General features: G+C 49.3%; 1 protein-coding gene across 3 annotated transcripts in view; it reads left to right on the plus strand.

Annotated features, from left to right (window-relative positions):
* The window catches only part of PKNOX1 (PBX/knotted 1 homeobox 1), a 47,810-nt gene that overhangs the window by 893 nt on the left and 20,742 nt on the right, over positions 1-26,175 (plus strand). For 2 of the 3 annotated variants that reach the window (XM_082655233.1, XM_082655235.1), the window contains exons 2-6: positions 18,068-18,136; positions 19,093-19,199; positions 21,712-21,839; positions 23,854-24,025; positions 25,814-25,984. In XM_082655233.1, coding sequence (XP_082511359.1) covers positions 19,149-19,199; positions 21,712-21,839; positions 23,854-24,025; positions 25,814-25,984 — 522 coding nt within the window. In that variant the 5' untranslated portion in view covers positions 18,068-18,136; positions 19,093-19,148. The remainder of the gene's footprint in view (positions 1-18,067; positions 18,137-19,092; positions 19,200-21,711; positions 21,840-23,853; positions 24,026-25,813; positions 25,985-26,175) is intronic. The other variant, XM_082655234.1, reaches the window with a different exon arrangement.

The following is a 26,175-nucleotide window of genomic DNA, read 5'->3' on the forward strand; positions in this document are numbered from 1 at the left end:
GCCGTTTTGTTAGCGGTTCCAAGCCTCGGCCAGCCAGGTTCTCCTTCTTGAAGTTTGACTCCTAGAATGCGTCTCAGCGCGTGCTGCTGGGGTCGGAGTCCCGGACGGGGGCGACGCGGGGCGGGGCGGACTGGGGGCGCGGGTAAGGGCAGAAGGCAGATCCTTGCGGGGGGGATACCTATACATGCGCGAATATGCATTTGGTAAATTTGATCGCACACCTGCAACCATCCAGGATAGATTTGCCATTCGTAAGAGGGTTGAAATTAATTTTGATCCCAAGACTTAGGTTTTTTTGTTTTTGTTTTTTTGCGGTACGCGGGCCTCCCACTGTTGTGGCCTCTCCCGTTGCGGAGCACAGGCTCTGGACGCGCAGGCTCAGCGGCCATGGCTCACGGGCCCAGCCGCTCCGTGGCATGTGGGATCTTCCCGGACCGGGGCACGAACCTGTGTCCCCTGCATCGGCAGGTGGACTCTCAACCACTGCGCCACCAGGGAAGCCCCAAGACTTAGTTTTTAATAGAAACTACTGGTTTTTCCTTAGGAAGGGAGTGCTTTCTACTTTATGGTAAATGAAACTCTCAGCTTTCGTTGGGTATACTTGTATGATTTTTCCTGACATATTGAAAAGGGATTTATGTATTTATATAATACATAATTTTATATGAAGTATTTTGAATATTGTATGGAAGAATCGCAGTGAAATGTAAACATTTTGCCAGTCAGTCATTGGTGATACTCTCAAGTCTAGTTGTACCTGCATTTGGAAGATGGCTCACTGACTCAGATCTGCCTCGCATCATTTTTTTTCTTAATTTACCGAGCGTGGAGAGTGGTATGTAGATCGTTGAGTTACAGTATTTGGTTGAATCAGCGATGCACGGCTGTGTGATATTGACTGACACAGGGCTTTCGGAAGGCAGCAGTGGAAGGACTCTTCCTGCTTCAGAGATTTACAAGTGGGAATTGAAATATGGTAGGTGAAGTACGATTCGGAAGATTAACGTTCTGTGCTGAGGATTTAAGTGTCAGCACTAATGGAACTGGGTGTAAACAGCTGTCCTCAGTGTCCTGCATTTACATTTCCATATCAGTGTGTTGTGACTTCAGGAAAGTATTACTTAGGATTAGTGAAAGGTAACATTCTGGTTATAACTTTCGCTTTTGTTTCAAACTAATTGAAACTGTTTAGAAGAAAACCTTGAAACTTCTGGACTGATGCAAATCATGCGCCCCAGGGGACCTTTCCCTGCGCTCTGCTCGTCTCCAGACCCCTCCTCTCCTCCTACAAATGGTTTAGAAAAAATAAGAGAGGATCAAGAAGAGAACCTATTACACTGAAATACAGTTATCAAAATACTGAACCAAACTGGTGATAAATTTCTTTACATGCTTTTTAGTAGCTCACTTAGTAACAGATTGAACACTGGCTCTAATAATTTCTTCTTGAGTATATGATGCTAATGCTTTGTGCAAATACCTGCGGTTTCTGTTGGTGAAGAAGTCACAGGTGCTCTCCAGGATTTCACGTCTGCCGGTGGAATTGAGTGAGTGTTAAATTTCAGCCAGATGTTATTGCAAATAAAGATGTGATTTTTTTTCTCATTCAGGTTCACAGAGACCAAGTTAAGGACCTCTGCACTGGAAGGCTGTTTACTCTCAGCCCATCCCTTAGTAGGAATATGTATGTGCCTCCTTCTTCCTTCTTCACGTGGTTATACTGATGGCAAGGGTGACGAGGAAGTAAAAACAGTGCAGCGAGGGAACCCAGAGCTTCACAGTGTGGGGTCATGGTGGGGTGAGGCCACGTGGGTTTACTGCCTGACAGCAGTTGTGATGACTCACAACTGTGATGGGTTACTGTTCTGTCTTGTACAATCTGTTTAGGAAGACGTGGAAAGTGAAATATAGTGTAGAAAAGGTTCAGTTTGGAAATTGTTAGAATAAACATTCAAGGGCTGGGAGGCATGGTTGTTTGGTTGGAAAGGGCTGGCTGCAAAGGGCCGCATCAAATGAGGCCCCTCCGGCCGTGCTGTCTGCCCTCCAGCGAGTGGACAGGGCGCCTAGCTGCTGTGCCCTCGCCAGCAGCCGCGCCTAGTGTCGGTGTGTCAGCCCCGCTGGTCTAGTCACTGTTTCTGGGAGTTTCACTCACAGAGGGCCTGGTACTGACCCAGCAGACCTGCCGTCTGACGAGGTGGTTGTAGACTCCTGATGCAGAAGCACTGTGGCCCTGAGGATGCGACTGGGGGACTTGGGGAGGGGACAGAGCAGCTGCTTCTTTCCATCTAGGATTCCTTGGGGAAAAGGGTCCTACAGCTTTGTCAGAATCTTGAAAAGTACTGATCAGTCACGTTGCAGGATTGAGGGCCAGTGAGTTAGTGAACCTTTCAGATGCCCTTTGTCTTGAGTCTTCCCTTCAGTGTTGGCGTGTGCTCGTCCTGACGGGTCCAGCAGCAGGCCTTGTCATCCCTCCCCTCAGGGTGAGCTGCTCAGTATGGGGTGATGCGCTCCTGTCTGGGGGATTATTTCTGTTCAGGGCGACCCTGCCACCCAAATGGTGTGTGTCATTTGGTGTAACCTCTGGCCTAGCAGAGCCTTGTTGGTGGCAGGCTGCAGGGCACGTGGTGGGAATTGCCTTTATCGTTTGTGTCTGTCTTTGATGGACGCCTGGCTGTTGTAGTCAGGCCCCAGGACGGCAGGGAGCGGGCCGACTTCCAGTCCGGGGGTTTAGGGTCACACAGGAATAAGGAAAAAAGGAATCCAGCGGGGTCCAGGGACCAAGGTAGTGCTGGGCCTTGGGGCTGATGGAACTGCGGCTTGGGCCCTGGCGGGATCCGGCTGCCACCCTGGTCTTGACCTTCCCTGTTCACTTCCACTGTTGCTCTTAACGACTGACTGCTTCTGCACACTGTCTGCTACATGTTCTCCGTTTCCCAGCTCTGCCCATCTCATCCTCTTCCTGTTTCCCAGCACACATCCTGGAGACAGGGTGACAGCTCTCTCGCCTTCCACCGTGTCTCCCAGGTGCTCACCTGGGCTCCAGGGGCTCCTGGTCCCTGAGCTCTCCCCAGGGAGGGGTGGGCTCCTTTCAGCAGGGTCTGCAGTGGTGGGTGGGGTCACTCGGAAGGGACTGTGGATGGTAGGAATTGTGATCGCAGCTTCCTGAACAGTCTGATCGGACTTGCAGAGATAATGCCTTCACGAGAGTTTGGCAAGCCCTCACTATATGTCACATGTTGTCTGAGACATTTTACCAAAGTTTGTATTTTTTTTTTTTTTGCGGTACATGGGTCTCTCACTGTCATGGCCTCTCCCGTTGTGGAGCCCAGGCTCCGGACGCGCAGGCTCAGCGGCCATGGCTCACGGGCCCAGCCGCTCCACGGCATGTGGGATCTTCCCGGACCGGGACACGAACCCGTGTCCCCTGCGTCCGCAGGCGGACTCTCAACCACTGCGCCACCAGGGAAGCCCCCAAAGTTTGTATTTTTTTTTTTTTGCATTAAAAATCAGGAATTTAACTTTGCGATAGTCTAAGTTCAGTTATGTGTTTGTGCACAGTTTTTTTTAAAAACAAATACGTGGGCTTCCCTGGTGGTGCAGTGGTTAAGAATACGCCTGCCAATGCAGGGGACACGGGTTCGAGCCCTGGTCCGGGAAGATCCCACATGCTGCAGAGCAACTAAGCCCGTGTGCTACAACTACTGAGCCTGCGCTCTGGAGCCCGCGAGCCACAACTACTGAGCCCACGTGCCACAACTACTGAAGCCCGTGTGCCTAGAGCCCATGCTCCACAACAAGAGAAGCCACCACAATGAGAAATGAGAAGCCCGCGCATCACAACGAAGAGTAGCCCCTGCTTGCCACAACTGGAGAAAGCCCGCGCGCAGCAACGAAGACCCAACGCAGCCAAAAATAAATAAATAAAAAAGAACCCTATAAAACAAATATTTATTTCAGTACAATTTATTGCAGCCTAAGTGAAACACCCCTGTGATCCTCTACGGCAGGCGTTCAAAGCTGGGGCCCCGCTGACATTTGGGGCTGGGTACTTCGTGTCCTGTGCGTTGTGGGATTTTAGCAGACACCAGAGGAACCCCCACCCCCAGTTGTGATGACCAAAAATGTCTTCAGCTATCACCAAGTGTTTTCTGGGGGACAAAAATCCCCCCTGGTCGAGAAGTACTGACCTAGAATGGCATTTCCCAAAATGCCTTGTGTGGAACCCGAGTTTCATGGGATGGGCATAAATTTTTACAAATTCATCAGTTCAGCTCCTTTGAGTTGTGTTTTTAGTCAGTGTTATTACATATGTTTTCATGTATTTACATAATTGACACATTTCTCATTTTAAATATTTGCCTACAGTCTCTTTATTTTCTGGCCGTGCCCGATGTTGTGAAGCCTTTCAAGCGTTTAGGTCTTGTTGTTTCCCATGTTTATTTGATCATCCTCTGGGCTGCCAAGCTGAGCGCCAGCCCGATCAGGATAGGGATGGTGCTGCCAGGCCGACGTCCACGGTGCTCTGTCCCTGAGCTCAGACGGTGCCCTAGGGAAAAGATGGTCCCAAGAAAGAGCCCTTGCCTTGAAGGGTGGGGGTTCCTGTTTTTCCTACGACATATTCATTGACCGTCAGTAGCAAGTATGTCATGAAAGTTTTAAATAGCAGTGTTTAGTGATGCCGGTGATAGTCATGGCCCTAAAGACAGAGCTGTGGTGTGAATCGAATCTATCAGCTGTGAAAGGCCATTCAGCCCGGAATTTACTGAAATGGGTTCTGAAACCATTAAACACCTTTGTTGTTAGAATTTTGCTGTGTCTCTTGGGGACATAGGTGGTTGGCTTGGAAATATTTTGGGGGGATAGATTTTAATAGGATTTAACGCCTGATTTTATTTGAATATTAAACTTCAAGTGGTACCTCCCAAAATCTTGCTTGAAAAATAAAGTGATATCTTGCTAAATGTTTTCCTCAGAATGAGTTCTTGACTGAACACCGCCCTGGGATGGGACATGGAGCCAGGACAGAAGGCAGGGGACACTTGGCTGGTGTTCTCGAGTGGCAGTCACCTCAACCCCACACACAGGAGGAAAACTGATTGCACTGTAGTGACGTACAGCTGGTGTCCTGCATGGTGTCTCGGAAAGGATCTGGTTTTCTGAATATAGAATTTTGAGAGTCTTGGGTTCCTTGACAGCTTTCTTAGCTTTATTAGTGCACAGGTTTGGTTTAGAAAAGGATCATCAATTAAATGTTCTGGGAAAGATAAGCAGCTGCCCCCTAAAATCTAGAGATATAGTTTATATTGTCTCCCAGCCGTTTTCTGGCTTCATAACCGGCTCTCACAGCCACTAAGACTGAAATTACCCCAGAATTTCCTGTGTTTCTCGGTTAGTGGAATTGGTGGAACTCTTAGAGCAGCTTCTGAGAGCAGCTGGGGAGGTGCCCTGCTGGGGAAACTGAAGCCTAGCTGGGTGGGCGTGGCAGCCTGGGAGGGAGGGAGCTGCCTGGACGCACCAGCATGTGTGTGGATTAAATGAAAAGTGCAAGAGACTTGACATCACCGAAACTGAGTTAGAGAGTGCGCTGTAGCTGGGGTTATATTTGTCAAGTACAACATGTCTCTTGGGACAGCTAAACTTTAGGCCTGGGGTTGGCAAACTGCAGGCCTATGGGCCACGTCCCACTGTGGCCTGTTTTTGTACAGCCCTAGAGCCATACATAGTACATTTTAGAGGAAAAAGAAGATGGGGACCTCCCTGGTGGTGCAGTGGTTAAGAATCCGCCTGCCAGTGCAGGGGACACGGGTTCGAGCCCTGGTCCGGGAAGATCCCACATGCCACGGAGCAACTAAGCCCGTGCGCCACAACTACTGAGCCTGCGCGCCTAGAGCCTGTGCTCCGCAATGAGAAGCCCGTGCACTGCAACGAAGAGTAGCCCCTGCTCGCAGCAACTAGAGAAGGCCCACGCGCAGCAATGAAGACCCAACACAGCCAAAAATAAATTAATAAATTAAAAAAAAAATAAAAAGGGATATGACTACAAATATGAAAATTTTACAAGTGAGAACATCCATGTACAATTTGATGGCAGTAAATCTGAAAAGCTGTGGATAGTTTATGAAGAAGATATAAATGATCAGAATTGACCTTGGAGGGACTTCCATGGTTACGCAGTGGATAAGACCCCGAGCTCCCAATGCAGGGGGCCCAGGTTCGATCCCTGGTTAGGGAACTAGATCCCACACGCATGCCGCAACTGAGAGTTTGCATGCCGCAGCTAAGGAGTCCGCCTGCCACAACTAAGACCCAGTGCAACTAAATAAATAAATAAATAAGAATTGAACTTGGAGGTAGAAAACTTGTACAGACCAGCAACTTTAGATGAAATGGAGAAAGGTAGTCAAGATTTATCTTTTTAAATTTTTTTTAGTAATTCTTTTTTTAAAAATTTTTATTTATTTATTTATGGCTGTGTTGGGTCTTCGTTGCTGCGCACAGGCTTTCTCTAGTTGTGGTGAGCGGGGGCTACTCTTTGTTGTGGTGCACGGGCTTCTCATTGCAATGGCTTCTCTTGTTGTGGAGCACGGGCTCTAGATGTGCGGGCTTCAGTAGTTGTGGCATGCAGGCTCAGTAGTTGTGGCTCGTGGGCTCTGGAGCGCAGGCTCGGTAGTTGTGGCGCACGGGCTTAGTTGCTCTGCGGCATATGGGATCTTCCCGGACCAGGACTCGAACCCGTGTCCCTTGCGTTGGCAGGCGGATTCTTAACTACTGTGCCACCAGGGAAGTCCCAAGATTTATCATTTTAGAAAGGCACTGGCGTGAGTTAGGTCAGATTTTCATGGAACAGATACTTACTGTGTTAAATGTAACAGCCATTCACTAACAAAATTACTGTGCACCTGCTGTGTACTAGACATTGCCACGGCGGTGGGGAGTATAATGGTGAACAAAATAGACACGGCTCCTTCCTGCCAGGAAGTAGTAAAGGCACAGGTTAATCCGAGGCCCATCGGAATAATGTAAGATTACAGCTGTAGGAAAGACTGTAAAAGGGAGGCGTGTTTTGCTCTGAGATGTGGGTCGGAGGTCAGGGGCAGCTCTTCTAAGATGGGGATGACTGATGTGAATGGTCCAGGGGAACAGGAGTGGGCGAGGGGACGAGGATTAGGGTGACCAGTCCAGATAGGGGCGGGAACTGTGCTCAGAGGCTTTGGGGGTTGGGGGAAGCCCAGGGCTCTGAAGAACCTGGAAGGGCCTGGTATGCTTGCGGTGCAGAGAGTGAGGCGATGGGGGGCGGGGAGGGAGGAGCACAGTAATGACCCAGTCATGCTGCCTTACAAGTTATCATCTGTATCTTGTAGGCAGTGGGAATCCTCTGAAGGGTTTTAAGTGGGTGTGTCTTGATCAGATTTGGGTTTCCAGAAGATCCCTTTGAAGACTTGGAAACACACCCATGTCCACAGAGGGGCTGGTTAAATAACTGCACTGAGTCTGCTACACCTGTAGTACTCACTCTGCAGCTGTAAACAGGAGTGAAGGTGATGACAGCCTGCTGGGAAGCACCTTTAGGATGTGGTAAGTGAGAAAAGGAAGGCCCGGAGCTGAGAAGAGTGTGCACTCTTATCTGAGAGAGGGTATGACTATTTGCTTATGATAAAAAAGCTTAAACCCCAGACTATTAAAATGAGTTCCTTATTGGAGAGGGAGGGGACAGGGTTATAGATTAGGTTTCAAACGTATCTTCTATAGTAAAATTAAATCAAAAGGAGGGGGGAGGACTACCTAAAAATTAAAGCAAAATGAATCAAAAGAATCTAACTAGGGCTCCCTTGCCTCCTTGCTTCTAAGATGACCAAGAAAAGAAGGAAAAATGGTCATGTCAAAAGGGGCCGAGCCAGCTGTGCCCAATGCATGCCCAAGAATAAGCCCATTAAGAAGTTCGTCATTCGGAACATAGTAAAGGCCGAAGCCGTCAGGGACTTTTCCGAAGCAAGTGTTTTCGACACCTGTGTGCTTCCCAAGCTATATGTGAAAGTACGTTACTGTGTGAGCACAGCATGGTAGTCAAGAATGGTTCTCGGGAAGCCAGAAGGTTGGAACACTCCCACCCTGACTTAGACCTGCGGGTGCTGCCCCATGGCCTCCACCAGAGCCCAAGTAAGGAGCTAAGTCCTTAAAGACTGAAGAAATACTATTCTCTAAAAACACAATAACATGGAAATTATACTTAAAAAAAAAAGAAAAGAGGACTTCCCTGGTGGTCCAGTGGTTAAGAATCCGCCTGCCAACGCAGGGGACATGGGTTCGATCTCTGGTCCGGGATGAGCCCACATGTCCCGGAGCAACTAAACCCGTGCACCACAACTACTGAAACCTGTGCACTTAGACCCCGTGCTCTGCAGCAAGGGAAGCCACCACAATGAGAAGCACACGAACCAAAACGAACGAAGAGTAGCCCCCGCTCGCCGCAACTAGAGAAAGCCCACGCACAGCAACAAAGACCCAGCACAGCCAAAAAAAAAAAAAAGAAAGAAAGAAAGAACAAGAACCTAACTAGGAATTGGATTGGTGGCTTAAGTACACAGAGAATTATTATTTCCAGTGACTTCAAAACAACTTGGATTGTACATCTATCCTAGTGGGATAAATCCTAAAGACAAAGAAACTACAAAGAAATCTTAAACAATTTTTAGTACCTGTATTGTTAGTAGTAATATTCATATTATTTTGAAACTATATATATATATACACACACACACATATAAAGTGATAAATAGGTCATTATGTTACTGTCATTTGGAAATTATTTTCAGGGTAAGAAAAGAGATATACAAATATTAATTTGAAGTAAAGTAAGTACCCTGTAATCCCAAATTTGAATTGGAGGTATCCGTGTTATTTTGTTTGTACAAAATTTTTTTTTTTTTTTTTGTACAAAATTTTTATGAGAAAACATTTCTTATCCCTGTCCATTGGAAAGGTTAGAAACAGTGACCAACCAGTAGCAATGAGCACACAGCACCTGGATTGTGGTTTCTACGTATCATTTCCCATTGGAATCAAAGCCCCTTGGATCAATGGCAAAGTCTGGGTTTGACATAGAAAATAAACAATATGAGCCTGGAGTATCTCGTTTTACCTGAAAGCAAGAAAGCTATCAAGAATTACTAGAGGGCTTCCCTGGTGGCGCAGTGGTTGAGTGTCCGCCTGCCGATGCAGGGGACGTGGGTTCGTGCCCGGGTCCGGGAAGATCTCACATGCCGCGGAGCGGCTGGGCCCGTGAGCCATGGCCGCTGAGCCTGCGCGTCCGGAGCCTGTGCTCCGCAACGGGAGAGGCCACAACAGTGAGAGGCCCGCGTACCACAAAAAAAAAAAGAAGAAAAAGGGCTTCCCTGGTGACGCAGTGGTTGAGAGTCCGCCTGCCGATGCAGGGCACACGGGTTCGTGCCCCGGTCCGGGAGGATCCCACGTGCCGCGGAGCGGCTGGGCCCGTGAGCCATGGCTGCTGGGCCTGCGCGTCCGGAGCCTGTGCTCCGCGGCGGGAGGGGCCACAGCGGTGGGAGGCCTGCGTACCGCAAAAAAAAAAAAAAAAAAAGAATTAGTAGAGTGCGTTAAAAGCTGCAGGAGGTAACTGAAGGGGCTTACATTGGAAAAAGATGGGATAATTTGGAACATCAGAAAATATATACATATATAAAAAAGCTGTACTTATTATTTTTTTTTTTTGCGGTACGCGGGCCTCTCACTCTTGTGGCCTCTCCCGTTGCGGAGCACAGGCTCCGGACGCGCAGGCCTAGCGGCCATGGCTCACGGGCCCAGCCGCTCCGCGGCATGTGGGATCTTCCCAGACCGGGGCACGAACCCGTGTCCCCTGCATCGGCAGGCGGACTCTCAACCACTGCGCCACCAGAGAAGCCCTGTACTTATTTTTTACATGTTTAAACCCGTGGATCACAGCCTCACTGGTCACTATTTGAGAACGCTAGGGAACCAGCACGTTACTCTGAAAATTGATAGCAGAGGGAAAGCAGCAAAGCCTTAAGAAACCCCATCACTGGGGCTGCAGTGTGGAGAATGGACTTGGGGGACGGGTGGGGTTCGGAAGAGTGGCCATGGGGGAGAGGTCCGGAGGCATTACGGGGAGCTCAGGGGATGGAGGTGTGATGGTTGGTGATTGTTCTGTAAGCTTAGTTGTTGGATCAACACCACCAGATGGCTCTTCTCCAAAGTGAAATTCTGGAAAATAAACTTTACGGTTGCAATTGGGGTCTTCATCGCCCAGCATTTCAACTCTTACATGCTCATGGGTAGTATCGTTACCATGTGCTGGCAACATACGGTGGCTGCATCATGTCTTTCTCATACATGTTGATCGGGCAGGAAGGAGGAGTTCCTTTCCTTTTCAGTAATTGTTACGATATTTTGGAGATGTCTGACTTGCAAACCTTGGCTGTTACTGGGAGATGCCACTTGTACACTTAGCACCAGGCCGTCATTTTCTTTAGACTCGTTACTGTTTGCAAAGCAGAGTTACCTGTGTGTGCAGCGTTGAATGTTACATGACTGGAGGTCATTTGTGGTGCGTACCTGGTGGTTCACCTTCTTCATCCATTCTCTTAGTGTTTCCCGTTTTGAATGACACTATAATTCATAGATTGACTTGAGGTAATTAACATCTGTAGGCATCAGAGCTGTCAGATTGTCAAACATTTGCCTGATTTCCTTGTGAGTTCTACAGTTATCTTAGAAACGGTTGCCATAAAACAGATAGACTGCTGGTTACTTCTCCAGCAAAATGGGTTTATTCGGGACCAACAAAGAATTGAAATCTGGGGTCTGCAACCATGGGGCGCCCGTGCAAGTCCCTGCGTGGCCAGGAGAGGAGAGCTCTTTTAAAGAGCTTGACTCTGGAGTCGAGAGTCCGCCGGAGGAATGGGTCCCTCCGGCGGCTTTTCCCTGCTGGGCTGGGCTGGGGCAGCGTCTCCTGGGCTGAGGCCTTGCCAGGCGGGAAGAGGAGTCTGTCCACTTTCTGTCGGGTGGCCCTACCGTCGGGGTGTGGGAGTGCGCCTAATGGCCTCCCAACTCTATTTTTTTTTTTTTTTTTTTTGCGGTACGCGGGCCTCTCACCGTTGTGGCCTCTCCCATCGCGGAGCACAGGCCCCGGACGCGCAGGCCCAGCGGCCACGGCCCACGGGCCCAGCCGCTCTGCGGCACGCGGGATCCTCCCGGACCAGGGCACGAACCCGCGTCCCCCGCATCGGCAGGCGGACTCCCAGCCACTGTGCCACCAGGGAAGCCCCCAACTCTATTTAATTAAGGGTTCTGTTTATTAATTTTTACTAGACAGAGTTCTGTTGTGTTCTCTGAAATAGCACATAGGGGAATGGCAGGGCCTGGGAGCCAGACAGATCGGCCTCTCAAAGGCGCTCCACCTCTTTGCACCTGTTTGCTCATCAGCAGGGCTCCAGAGACTGCCGAGCGCTCCGGTCCCTACTGGCGGGGGCACAGGAGGCTGCACACCTCACTCTGCTCACGGGCCTGGGGGCCAGGAGTTTGGAAGGGCTGCGGTGGGACCGGCCCGTCTCTGCCCCACAAGGTTGGGGTCCTCAGCTTGGAGGGCGCCGGGCCGTGGATGGCTGGGTGGCTGAGGGCTGGAGTCTTTTGGAAGGGTTTCCTCAAATCTGCAAGTTGCTGCTGCCTGTTAGCTGGGACGTGAGCTGGGCTGCTGAGCACAGCACCTCTGCGTGGACTCTCGCTGTGGCCTGGGCTTCCTCACAGTGAGCGCAGGGGGCGCTTTGTTTAGTCAGACTTCTTACTTCTCGGGGCTCCGGAAGTGAGTGTCCCGGTGAACATGGCGGCGGGAGCTTCCGCAGCCCTGGAGTCACACAGCGTTGCTCCGGATGCGCTCTCCTGCTTCCCAGCAAGTCGCTGAGCGTAGGCCACGTTGAAGAGGAGGGAACAAAGACCCCCATCTCGGGAGGAGTGTCGCAGTTTGGGGATGTGCTCTAAAAGTGCCTCACTTAGGTCTGCACATATATAGACCCTGGGAGATATCTCCTCCCTCGTTTTCCTTCCTGCCCTCACTAAGCCCCGCTGTGATGCTGGCAGTGCAAATGAAGATGGACCCTCCTGGACCAGTTCTCTGTGCCTTTCTGCGTTAGCGTGGGCCCCGTAAACAGGACTCTGATGCAGAGCTCTGATCTTGCGGGAGCTTCTGCTTGGCCCGCCCAGGTGGCCGAGAGTCCGCGTGCCCGTGGCTGAGCGGGAGCGCGTGGTTGCCCACGTACAGTGTGTGTGTGTAGCAACACCAAAAGCCCGCGTTCACCAGCACTTCGCAGCAATTGATGAGTACAGAGAGGTGTTTGTAAAAGCATCAAAATTCCAAAGCTTTTTGCATCTTTGGTACTTTTCCTTCCAGCCCTGACGAGTCCAGCGTCTCACTTCTGCTGTTCCATTGGCCTGTTTACCTGTTCTTGTGCCGTTAGCCACTTCTTAGTTGTTACCTGTGGCCTTGTAGGATGTTTTCCAATTTTTTGAGTTTTTCAGAAACAGCAGGAATCTTGATTGGGATTGCATCTGCGTGTGCTGAGAAACACCAGCAGCCTCTCCATGAGCTGTTAGGAAGGTTGGCGGGTGCAAGGTTAGCCTGCGCAGACTGGGGGCATCTCTCACCCAGCAGTCCACCAGAAAGTATAGTGACAATGAGATACTTTTGACAGTAGCAAGAAAAACCATGATGTGTTTCAGGATTAATTAACCAGGGCTACAGAAGACCTCCACAGAGAGGACCATCAAACTTTTAAAATTATATTTTATTTTTTAAATAAATTTATTTATTTTTTATTTTTGGCTGCGTTGGGTCTTCGTTGCTGCACGCAGGCTTTTTTTAGTTGCGGCGAGCGGGGGCTGCTCTTGGTTGCGGTGAGCGGGCTTCTCATTGTGGTGGCTTCTCTTGTTGCGGAGCACGGGCTCTAGGTGCATGGGCTTCAGTAGTTGTGGCTCGAGGGCTCTAGAGCGCAGGCTCAGTAGTTGTGGTGCACGGGCTTAGTTGCTCCGCAGCATGTGGGATCTTCCCGGACCAGGGCTCAAACCCTTGCCCCCTGCACTGGCAGGCGGATTCTTAACCACTGCGCCACCACGGAAGTCCCCGGACCATCAAACTTAATAAAGGATGTAGGAGAGGACCCCACGCTCTTGGTCCTAGAGAGCTGTCTCTTCTCCCCACATTAATTTCCAAATACTTTTTCAACATTGTTGTAAAGTTGTTTCTTTTTTTTTCCCGGTACGCGGACCTCTGACTGTTGTGGCCTCTCCCGTTGCGGAGCACAGGCTCCGGACGCGCAGGCTCAGCGGCCATGGCTCACGGGCCCAGCCGCTCCGCGGCATGTGGGATCTTCCCGGACCAGGGCACAAACCCGCGTCCCCTGCATCGGCAGGCGGACTCTCAACCACTGCGCCACCAGGGAAGCCTGTAAAGTTGTTTCTTGACAGCAGGGACTGTTTGGTTTGCTGCTCCATACCCAGCATTTAGAACAGAGCTTGGCCCAGAGAAGACTTTCAGTAAACATTTGTGGATTGAATGAGAGGCACAGTTACGTGCACAGCAGATTGTGTGCCCTGCTTTTCCATTTGACAGCACCCATGAGACTTTTTCCTTGGACTTAACCTTCATGTTCGTGATTGATGGTTGGAACCGTAATGGATTTCACCATTCCCCTATGGATGACGTGTAGGTTCTTGTTCTCTTTTCTATCAATGTGGATAAGAAACATTATTTGCCTCTGACTTTCTTGCCATGAGTTTTTTTTTTTTTTTAAACAAAAGGCTTCATTCTTTTTTTTTTTAAAATTAATTTCTTTTATTTTTGGCTGCATTGGGTCTTCGTTGCTGCGTGCGGGCTTTCTCTAGTTGCGGCGAGCGGGGGCTACTCTTCGTTGCCCTGCCCAGGCTTCTCATTGCGGTGGCTTCTCTTGTTGAGGAGCACGGGCTCTAGGTGTGTGGGCTCAGTAGTTGTGGCTTGTGGGATTCAGTAGTTGTGGCTCGTGGGCTCAGTAGTTGTGGCACACGGGCTTAGTTGTTCTGCTTGCCGTGAGTTTTTAATGCCCTTTGAAATGAGGCTTTTGAGCTTTTCTCTTTTGAGAAGAGATTATTTGAGGTTATTTTTATTTATTTATTTTATTTTTTTATTTTTCTCTTTTTGCGGTACGCGGGCCTCTCACTGCCGTGGCCTATCCCGCCGCGAAGCACAGGCTCTGGACGCGCAGGCCCAGCAGCCACGGCTCATGAGCCCAGCCGCTCCGCGGCACGCGGGATCCTCCCGGACCGGGGCACGAACCCGTGTCCCCCGCATCGGCAGGCGGACTCTCAACCAGTGCGCCACCAGGGAAGCCCTGAGGTTATTTTTAAATCAACATTTATTAAGGCTACAAAGCTACAGCCCTGTTTTTCTCTCTATGCTTTTATGTTAGAATTTATAGATTTCATTTTTCTCTTTATAAGTTTAGTAAATTTTGATCTTTCACCCATAAGACAGCCTTTGATCAACTCAAGATGATCAGACTACATGCACCATTTTTAATGATCAGTCCCATATACAACTTAAATCTTATGCATTTTGAACCCGTTTTAAGTTTAGTAGATACACTTTTTGTTTTAAGCACCTTAAATATGTGACCAAATAAATAAAACCTTCTCAGTAGATCTAGTAACTTAAAATTGCACATGTAGTGAATCTCAAGTTCTCAAACTTTCCAGACCTTCTACCAGGAAGTGACGTTCGTCGGATGAGGAACTTGGTTTTCCTCACTGCTGCACCCTCAGGACCTAGAATAGACCCTGGCAGTCGGTAAACTTGCATAAATGAAGTAATGTTTACAATCTTAGTAAATTTCTTGTGCCTTTTCACTAAAAAAGAAATGTGTAAAATCAGTAACTCAGTTATACTTTTAAACTGGAATCAAGGCTAAAACCTAAGATTAATTTGCCAAAATTTCTTGCGTACTGCACACAACTTAAATGTCAAATACATAGATTATTCTGAAGCTAAACACAAAAATATTAAAATCTAAATCTCCCACAGGGCTTAGAGACACCACTAAGGCAGGAAGGAAGTCATCTCAGGCGAGTCGGGCTTCTCATCTCAGGGACCACGTGGGCTGGGATGAGGGGAGCTGGGGTGCTGCTGACCTGGGGCCCCCTCCACCGTCTGACCCGCATGCTGCACCTCCTCTTCCTGTCTCTGCAGACTGAGCCGTCCTGGACCTTCCCAGACTCACCGTCTGCTCTGAGCAGGAAGGCCTTCTCCACCTGGTGGTACTCAGCCAGTCTGTCTGCCTCTGGTTCTTCCCTGACTTGTCAGTTGTCCTTGACTAGATGCTTAGAGATATTAAAACACCTGCCTGTTAGATTTGGCTCACCTTTCATTTTTTTGTCTGCCTTTCAGGTTGCAACACTAATGCTGTCTTCTTAGCTGAGTTTGAGAAGAGTGTAACTTTTTTTATGGGTAACTATACATACGGTCAAATCGCCTTCCAAACCAATTACACGGTTTGTGAGACCTAGGATTCCTGCAGAGTGCTGGGTTTCACTTCGTCTTTGCTAGCAAAGTGGCGCACTGTTGTTTTAAAGTTAATAATTGCTAGCTGAGAAAGGATGTATAATTTTAAATTTTGTATTTCTTTAATTACTTTTAGTTTTAACGTTTCTGTACATGAAAATTGGAAAGTTGTGTTTTCTTCAAGTCTGGCTGGAACTCTTGAAAGGGTACCAAAGTGACAGTTTCCATAAATGTGTTCTTTTTTAACTGGATGAAACTTGTAGAAATAAAATGGACAAAACCGTGTCTCACCCTTCAACACCATGGTGTTGTTAAGCCTGTTGGGTCGGCAGTTCTTTGACTTGGATTTTAGAGCCTTGTGTGACGTTAAGAATTGAAGACAGTTGGAGGAAAGGGAACCCGTGTGCACTGTTGCTGGGGATGTAAAGTGGTGCAGCCACTATGGAGAACAGTATGGAGGGTCCTCCAAAAACTAAATATAGAGCTACCATATGATCCTGCAGTCCCACTCCTGGGCGTATATCCGGAGAAAATGAAAACACTGATTCAAATGTTCATAGCAGCACTGTTTCCAGTAGCAAAGATATGGAAGCAACTGAGGTGTCCATCAGCACATGAATGTATAAAGAAGTGGTATATATTTACACAATGGAGTATGACTCAGCCATAAAAAAGAGTGAAATCCTGCCGTTTGCAACAACATGGAGGGACTTGGGGGGTGTTATGTAAGTGAAGTAAGTCAGAGAAAGGCAAATACTGTACGTTTCCTTTATACGTGGAATCTAAGAAATAAAATAAACTAGTGACTATAACAAAACAGAAACAGACTCAGAGATATAGAAAACAACCTAGTGGTTACCAGGGGGGAGAAGGAAAGGGCAGGTAGGGGTAGGGGATTATGAGACATAAACTACTAGGTATAAAATAAATAAGATACAAGGATACATTTTACAGCACAGGGAATGTAGCCAATATTTTTTAATAATCATAAATGGAGTATAACCTTTAAAAAAAGAAGTGAGGACACTGTTGCTGAGTTTGAATATAATAGAAGCTTACTTCTCTGTGTAATGGGGGAGAGAATTAGGGATTAATTGTTTCGAAATCTCAAGTTAACCTTGGTTTTCATACAACGCCTAAAAGAAGAGCTTTTGCTAAACAAAGATGAGCCTGCTGACCTTTCATCCTTGGGTTGGATGCTTTATTTCCCAGTTAATGGTAGGTTTCCCTTAGTCACTCAGGTTCTGTCTTGGGCCTGCCTTGGCCAGGGCTGGGAGGGCCTGTAGCTGAGTAGCTGAGGTTGCCAGAGGCCTGGACCAGGGCACGCGCTTCCTCCCAAGCCCAGGCAGCTCTGCGGGATGTGTGAGCCTGTGAATTCTGCTGGGGGCTGTTTGCCCGCTTGCAGGTGCCAGGCCGTGTTTCTGCCCCAACATGGAGGACCATTTTGCTGCAGCCTGGAATTGAGCACCTGAGGACTTTGCAGATAGATGGCTGCCAGCGGGCCTGGACCACCCTTTCAAGCGGACGGCGCCATCTGCTGGCAGCTTCTTCCAGGCGCCTTCGGTGTCCTGCGGGAGTAGGACCTTGGCACTCTGTCCCCACCTTTTTACTCAACAAAATGTTAGTCATATGGAGTTGCCTTTTTTTTCTTATTTTTCCACTTCTTGCGTGGTGTTCCATTGTACAGGAAGTATGTATTTTCAAAGCTTTTGACGCAAATTTCAAATTTTTTCCTTTAGAACGGTTGTACCAAGTTATGTCAGATACTGAAGTTTCAACCAGGTTGGTAGAGAGAAGGACTACACATCTATATGTTTTTAAAATGAAACGTTGACTTGTCCCCACTATTTATTATGGGCATTTTGAAAGCCCCCAGAGTTGGAAGAGTGATCCGCCACTGCCTAGATCCCGCAGCTGTGGGCTCGACCGCAGTGTCATCTCGTGGGGCGGGCCGGCCGGATGCTGGAAAGTGACCGTGGAGAGTTGGCCCCCAGCCGAGACCCACGTGGCTGTGGCTCTGCCTTCTTGGTCGAGGCCCTTCCAGGGCCTCTGCTGTGCATTTTGTTCAGGTCAGCTGTTGGGAAGCCACTGTCAGGTGGACGCCTGTAGGTGAGCAGCTCGGGCCCCTCCCGGCACTGGGCTCAGGACCGGCTCTGGGTGTCCTCGGCCTGTGTCAGCACCACTCCAGGCTGCTTCGGATTCACACAGGTTCACGTGGCCACGCCCTCGGCGCCTCTCCCCTCCCCCTCTCGGCAGGACACGCCTCTCGACACCCCTAACGTGATTACCCCTGTAAAGACCCTGTTTCTAAGTAAGGCCCCACTTGCAGGGCCTGGGGGTCAGGACCTGGGCTACTTGGAGGACACGTTTACACCGCTGCACGTGCTGGCCACGCCCTGACGATTACCGGGCTGGTACTGGTGGCCCAGACTCGCTCGTCCAGAATTCCCTCGTGGGTATTGAGAAGCGTCTCAAACCTTCAACGTCCCATCTCTCGCTTTCTCCTCCCAGGCCGCAGACCCCGCTCCCCGCCGTTGGCTCCACCTCGGGACATGCGGCTCTGCTCTGCCGGTGGCTCAGGTGGGAACTGTCGACCCTCCCCGGACCCGCCCCCCTGCCCATCCCGGGCCATCTGCACGCCCTGTGCTCCCATCCATCGGCCCCGGCCACACGGCCTCCGCCCTCCTCGGCCCTACAGTCTCTCACCTGCCCTGCACACCGTCAGAGGGACCGTCCCGAGCCGGGAGCCTCAGGGCCCTTCTGGTCAGACTTTCCTGGGGCTTCCCTCCCCCGCCCCAAGAAGGCGCACAGTCTCCACGTGGCCCATGAGTGGGTGTGACCTGCTCCCGGGTCCCCCACTGCCCCCCAACTCTGCTGTCCCACTGCACGTGGCTCCACTGTCCTCCTGTCTGCGGGGGGCACGGGTGGCATCCCCACCTGGTTTCTCTCGTCTCATTTACCTGTGTGCGTGGTGACAGGTGAATGACAGCGTTCCCACCTTTGCATCGCGTGCAGATGTGAGCCAATGCCCAGCGCAGCCTCCCTGAGCTCACCTGTGTCCTTCCTGCCTGAGGTCGGCCTCCCCGGGCTCAGTGTCAGTGCACCTGCCCCGTCACGCAGCCGTGTGACCTGCCAGCTGCGTGCTCACCCTCTGTCGTGTCACCCTGCCTGAGCGCCCCTACGCCCTCCGTGTGCTGCCTGGCCTTCCTCTTCCTTGTGGCCCCAGGAAAGCCGCAGGGCCCAGGACAGTGTCCCGCACGTGTAGACATTACTAGGTGTTTGCTGGGTGAGTGAAGGAATAAACCCAAATGCCTGGAGACGTGATAACGTGTCCGGGCCTGGGGCAAGTGCAGACACGCAATCGCCAGGCAGGTGCGGGGCTGCTGAGTAGGATTTGGCTTATACCGTAGTGTGGAGGATGGCTTTTACTCTCCGTGTGAAGATATGTATTTAAAAAGGTATACGGGTGCTGTGGAATAAGGGACAAGAAATGCTCTGAGTTATTAACCGATGCTTCTCTGCTTTTGTCTTCCCAGACGCCGTTTGCTTTTGACTCAAGATGATTTGATGTTTTATAAAGAACTCACTCACCATGATGGCTACACAGACGTTGAGCATAGACAGCTATCAAGATGGGCAACAAGTGAGCACGGGCGCTCTGCTCCACATCCTAAGTAGTCAGCCGACCTAGTACTGAAACACGGACAGTGCCTTGTGTATTCGCAAGCTAGTTTCCGTGAGGGTGCAGGTTCAATGGTGAACGTTTGGTGCATTTATTGCATCTGGGTGCTCAGAAAGCTTAGGGGTAGAATTGTTCAAGTAGTTCCCTGAATGACACCGAGGCTGCCAGTGATTTTGAGGCCCCAAGTCATAGTTTCTTGGGAATTCACCTTTCTAATGTCAGTGTTAGTAAGTGTCGTTGCTCTTAAAGGTTGTGGTGATAATCATAGACTCCCGTGTTGCCCAGTTGCTGGCCTGGGCGGGAGCTGTGCGGTTTCGTTCCCCTGCATGTGGGTGGCAGAGGGGACCGTCCGATGGCACGTGGGGTGCAGCTGCGGTGCTGTCTGTACGTCTCCTGCCCCTGCAGGAGACGGTCATGACGCCCGGCTCCCTGCTCAAGGGTTTAGGGACACCCCCCCACAGGCCTGGGGCGCCTCGCCCACCTGTCACTCCCCACTTGGTGAGACTCAGGGGGTGTGTAGGACCTGAGCTGCGACCCTGTCCCCTTCTCAAGTCGGGTCTTTCCTTGATGGACAGTTTTGTTCCATTCCTGGGATGTTTCCTGTTGCAGTGATTTTGGTTTTGTTGATTTAAAAAAATGTTTTAAGTGTTTTTGCTTCTTAGAGGTAGGGAACTCTATTTCAGGCTGCTCTCTTCACCAGGAAGTCCTCTGATATTTCCAAGAGATTTTGTTTCTCAAATGCACATCTAACGATGTCCCCGCTGTCCCTGGGCCCTGCGGTGGCTCCTCGTGGACTCCCTGCCCGGAGGGCCCTACGACCTCACAGGCTCTCACCTCTGCCTGCCCCGGGGCCCTGGCTCTGGTTGCCCCTTGGCTCTGCTCCGCTCCGTCCTGCAGGTCTTTGCTTCGCCCCGCTTTCTGCGAGGACCCCCCACCGGCCCTGGTTACCCCCACGGCCTGCTCCCCACCTGCCACCCGCTTCCCGGTCCCTTCCTCTGATCTTTGTTCTCCATCCGTGGCAGTGATCACCTTCTGACACACCCTGTTACGTGTCCGTCTCCCTCCAGCTGGTCCCTGCCCTGATGCAGGGAGTCCAGGGCAGGGCTGGGCGCAGTGGGGGAAAGGCCTCGCTTGTAACAGCTCAGCACTTCCCGTGACGTGGAGAACCGCTTGTGAGCATTCCTTTCAGTAAGCATTTGATCTTCTACAGTACAGACAGACCGCATTTACTTAGCCGGTCCTCCGAGGTTGAACATTTAGATTCCTCTTTTTTCACGATCATTTTTTTTAAATCCTGAAATAAATCCTTTAAGGCTTTTTTTTTATAATACTGTCAGACTTCTCTCCAGAAGGACTGTGTTTGATTGGGCTTTAGTCAGTCGCTTTTGTTTTTTGGTTTTTTTTGTCTGCACTGGGTCTGGGGTGAGCAGGGGCTACTCTTCGTTGCGGTGCACAGGCTTCTCATTGCGGTGGCTTCTCTTGTTGCAGAGCACGGGCTCTAGGTGCACAGGCTTCAGTAGTTGCAGCACGCGGGCCCTAGAGTGTGCAGGCTTCAGTAGTTGTGGCTCGCGGGCTCTAGGGTGCGCGGGCTTCAGTAGTTGTGGCACGTGGGCTCAGTAGTTGTGGCTCGTGGGCTCTAGAGCGCAGGCTCTGTAGTTGTGGCGCACGGGCTTAGTTGCTCTGCGGCATGTGAGATCTTCCCGGACCAGGGCTCGAACCCACGTCTCCTGCATTGGCAGGCAGATTCTTAACCACTGCGCCACCAGGGAAGTCCCCGTAACATTTTTATAGCTTGTGTATTCCTGAGTTTAAGGATAGGTAAGGGAGGATTTCAGCCCTGTCACAAATATGGAGCATCTTGGGTTTGAGTTGCTTTTGTGACAAGATAAGAAAGCTTGGATTATTTGTTTATTCTTCTCTTCCTGCAACGTTACTCAGCATGAGGACAGATAACAAGGAGAGGCAGACGAGAAAGACTGCATGTGTACCAGTTCCCTTCAGGGATGTAGAGTTATTACGGTTTTGAAAATCACAAGCATTTCACAGATAGCGGTCCTCTCAATTTTTAAATGTTTTGGAAATTTGACCTTTGTTTTAGCCATTTAGAAGCACATTAAGTTCAAAGGACTTTGTTGGTAGTATTCTTTCCGTATTATTGCCTGTCATATAACCGTCTGGCAGTTTACCATTCCACTGCATTTCTGTTTGAGAATAGAATACAGCAAGTCCCCTGCATACAAACGTGTTCCTTTCCAACAGCAAGTTCGTGTCCAATTTGTTCATAAGTCCAACAAAGTTAGCCTAGGTATCCAACTAACACAATTGGCTATATAGTACTGTACTGTAATAGGTTTATAGTCTGTTCGCATCTTTGAAAGTTCACAACTTGAAGGTTCGTACATAGGGGACTTACTGTACTTGGTAGCAGCTTATTTTCTTTCTAGTAACAAAAGTTCTCTTCCTCCTTTCACAGATGCAAGTAGTAACAGAGTTAAAAACGGAGCAAGACCCCACCTGCTCTGAACCAGATGTGGAAGGAGTGAGCCCTCCCCCTGTGGGGTCCCAGACCCCGATGGACGCAGACAAGCAGGCCATTTATAGGTAGCAATGCGATGTGAAGCGTGTGGGTGTTCAGAGGAGTAAAGAGAATGGAAAATCTGGTTAAACGGAACGTGAGCTATTAGCCAGACAGAGCAGTGAGGCGTGATGTGATAACTACTGGTGTAAAAGTTTTCTCAGATTACAATGTTGTTCCTAATATCTTTTAAAAAAAGTTTTGGAATGTAAATCTACATTTTAGTCAACCTTACAAAAAGCAATCTTCAGGCCCAGATAGTTGTACTGGAGAATTCTACCAAAAAGAAGGAAAAGCAGTAAGTCGACACAGTCTCTTCCAGGAAGTAGAAGAAGAGGGAATGTTTCTGAACTCAGTTTATGAATTGAACATCACCCTGATACGAAAGCCAGACAAAGACAATATAAAAAAAGAAACAACTAAAGACTAGTATGCCTCATGAACTTTGGCATAAAAATCATTCATAAAATATTAACAAGTAAAATCCAGTAACGTGTAGAGGGAAGACTACTTAGTGACCAAATGGAGCTCATCCCAGGAATGTGAGACTGGTTCACCGTTCAGAGATCAACCAAGGAGACGCACAATGTGATCATATCAAGTGATGCAGAAAAGCATTTGACAGAAGTCAACAGCCAGCTATGATTAAAAACTGTCAGTGAAGCAGGAATAGAGGGGAACTTTCTTGGCCTGATGTAGGGAAACTACAAAAGAACCCTGCAGCTCGCATCGTACTTAATGGCGGAAGACGGAATGTTTTCCCCCAAGTTTGGCGATAAGGTAGAGATGTCCGCCCTGACTCCTCCTGTTCAGCTCTGTAATGGACGTTTAGCCAGTTCACTGAGGCAAGACAAAGAAAGAAAAGGCATATCAGGTTAGAAAGGAAGAAATAAAGCTGGCTTTATGCACAACTGACATGATTGTCCACATATAGAAAATCCCAAAGAGTGTACCAAAGAACTTCCAGAACTAAATAAGTGAGTTTAATTAGGTCACAGGTTGCAAGGGCAACACACGGAAACCAATCCTATTTCTCTACCAGTAATGTACAATTAGAAACTGAAATTAAAGAGAAAATACCACTTTCGAGAGCTCCAAAAAAATGTAGGTATAACTCTAATAAAGCACATACAAACCTTTATGTTGGAAACTATAAAATGCCAATGGAAGCAGTCAAAGGAAACCTAAATAAAGGGCATACCATGTTCATGGATTGGAAGACTCAACGTAGTAAAGATGTCACTTCTCCTAAAATTGCTCTATAGCAATTACAATTAACGTTGTAGCAGGATATTTCTGTACATATAGACAAGTTATTTCTAAATTTTATATGGAAGTCAAAAGAACTAGACCAGCTAAAACAATTGTGAAAAGAAGAATAAAGTTGGAAGAATCAGTCTACCTGATCTTCTCAGTGGAGAAAGGTGGAGTTTCCAACAGATTGTCCAAGTTGGAACAATTGGACATCCACATGCAGAGAGAAGATCCTTGACCTAATCTCACATCCTTTACAAAGATCTACTCAAAATGGAGTATGGATCTGAAAGTAAAATTTAAAACTGTCCAACTGGTGTTAACCATACAGTGAAATATTATGCAGCCATAAAAAGGAATGAAGTACTGTTATATGTTACAACACTGATGAGCCTAGGAAACATCACGCTAAGTGAAAGAAGCCAGACACCAAAGCGCACGTAGTATATGACTCCTTTTATATGAAACGTCTAGAACTGGCAAATCTGTAGAGACAGAGAGTAGATTAGTGGTGGCCTGGGGCTGGGGTTTGGTGGAAAATGGAGAGTGACTGCTAGCAGTTACAGGGTTTCTCTGGGGGATGAAAATATTATAAAATCGACTGTGGTGATGGTTGCACAACCCTGTGACTATACGAAAATCCGTTGCATTATAAACTGTAAATAGATGAATTGTGTGGCGTGTGAATTATATCTCAGCAAAGCTGTTATAGAAAACATTGCACATGTACATAGTAAAACATTTTCATGAAAGTGTAGAACACATCTTTTAAATTTTTCCCCCCAGGCATCCGCTGTTTCCACTATTAGCTTTGTTGTTTGAAAAATGTGAGCAGTCCACACAGGGCTCGGAAGGCACAACTTCTGCCAGCTTTGACGTGGACATTGAGAGCTTCGTAAGGAGGCAAGAGAAGGAAGGAAAGCCCTTCTTTTGTGAGGATCCAGAAACTGACAACTTAGTAAGTAACATACATGGTCTTAATTTTTATTTCTTCTAAATTTAATCTGTTCGATAAATTTTAAATTTCTAATTAGAACTTCAGATTGTGTGTGGCTCTGCCGAAGGGGAGAACTGTACAATTCGTGAGATAATTTTCCGTGTGTGACTTGAATGTCGCCAGGTCTCCAGCCTCCTCTGTTGACCCCTTCCTGTAATAATCCAACAGGATGGCTTGAGCCTGCATCCTGAGTGGGCTGGGGGTTCAGTCCCTCCTGTATGTTCAGGAAGGTCCACTGGGGTCGGCGTGCCCTGTGTCTTGCTTCCTGGGAACGTGTCTGGGCCCAGCTTCAGGTGTTGGCTCTTCCCCGATCGTGGACCACAACTTTGTTCTCCAAGACAGCTCTGTCTGGAGGCTGGCACTGGTGGTGGGTGACAGACTGTGGATGACTCGGAGTGGCCTGTGAGCACAGAGCAGGGACGGGCCTATCAAGGGACCGACACCCCTTACGGCCTCCCTTAGGCTTCCTGTCTGAAGCCAGCCTGGCTCACGCGGGTGCCCCCCTCCCAGGTCCAGTGCTCCGAAACCTTGGGTTCTCTGTGCTTCCCGACAGCAATGGAGAGTTCGTTGGGCTGACATCACTGCTATGCCCAAGGGGAGTGGCATCCTTCAGCACCGGGCAGCCCTGGCAGCCTGTGTCTGGGGCTGGATTCCCACTAGAGTTGGCCAGCTCCCAGACCAGAGCCCTAGGCCCCTCATCAGCAGGAAAGGGTCTTTGGAAAACTTTTCCCTGAATAAACTGCCTTGGTCTTAGGTGTTACTGTTTTTAATTTTTCATTAATATTCCACCCTTACAGCCAAATAGATTTTATAGGTGAGTTGTCTGACTTTGAGTCTGTCTCCTCGTCTTCGAAATGGGACCAACAGTGCCTGCCTTTTGGGGATGAGGGCCTGATGCTCCCTCTGCCTCCGCATCTCTGTATGCGGCCATCAGCAAGGAGGGAACGGGCGTAGCCAGCATGGGCCAGGCGGGCAGGGACCAGGGCTCTCCTGCCTGGTGCCCTAGCACAGGGCCTAGCAGAGCTCGGCACTTAGTAGTCATTCTCACTACTCGCTGGCTGACTGGTTGATTCCAGAGATGTGTGAACTGTCACCACCAAGGTCACGGGGAAGGAGCTGAGTCTTAGGTTGCTCGTTCACAGGAAGTGGTGTTTATGGTAATGGTTCATCACTAGTGTCCGTTATCTACTGCTGGGAGACGAATTACCCCCAAATGTAGTGACTTTGTATAAAACCGAAGAGCTTTTAGAAAAATTGTAAGAGAAATTCTTTAGGATCTGGGGCTAATCTAGGGGCAGGCATAGTTCTTAGACTTGACGCCCAAAGCAGAGTCCATTAAAGGCAGAGTTGGTAAGTTGAACTTCTTCAAGATTAGGAACCACCCGGGAGGTGCGTACGGATTCATCCCCATTTACGGGTGAAGGAGCAGTAGCGGGGAGAGGGTGAGTCGCTAGGTGAGGCCAAGGTCGAGGCCCGGCGGCTCCAGAGCTGTGACCGCCTCTGTCGCTGCAGCCACGTGGAGCCGAAACAACAAGCCACAGGTCGGTGGGGCTGGAATGCTTGGTGGTTCTGCGTAACATCTGGTGTCTTTCTCCTCCTGTTACTGGCGGTACAGGTGGCCTTGGCTGGCTCATAACCAAGCTGAGTCATTACCAAGCTCATAACCCAGGAGAGTCGTGTGGTGATAATGATAACTTACCGTCATGCTCCCTTTTTCTGGTCTGAAAGTCTTCATTTTCTTGCTTCTAGATGGTAAAAGCAATCCAGGTTCTGCGTATTCATCTTCTCGAGCTGGAAAAGGTTAATGAACTCTGCAAAGATTTCTGCAGTCGCTATATTGCTTGTCTAAAAACGAAAATGAACAGTGAAACTCTCCTGAGCGGGGAACCTGGCAGCCCGTACTCCCCCGTCCAGTCCCAGGTACTTACGGCGGGCCCTGTGCTCCTGCTTGGCCCCTGCAGCGTCGGCAAGGGTGAAACGTGCTGATGTCTGAGGCCGCAGCCCTTTCAGATTGTGGGGCTGCCCTCGGCTCTCCTGCTCTGAGGACCCTCTGGGTTTCTGAACGTGGCCTGTGCCGGGAATGTGTTCCCTCAGGCCAGAGAGAGGGCCCA

The sequence above is a fragment of the Grampus griseus genome (assembly GCF_964374135.1).
Source record: "Grampus griseus genome assembly, chromosome: 5".
NCBI lineage: Eukaryota > Metazoa > Chordata > Mammalia > Artiodactyla > Delphinidae > Grampus > Grampus griseus.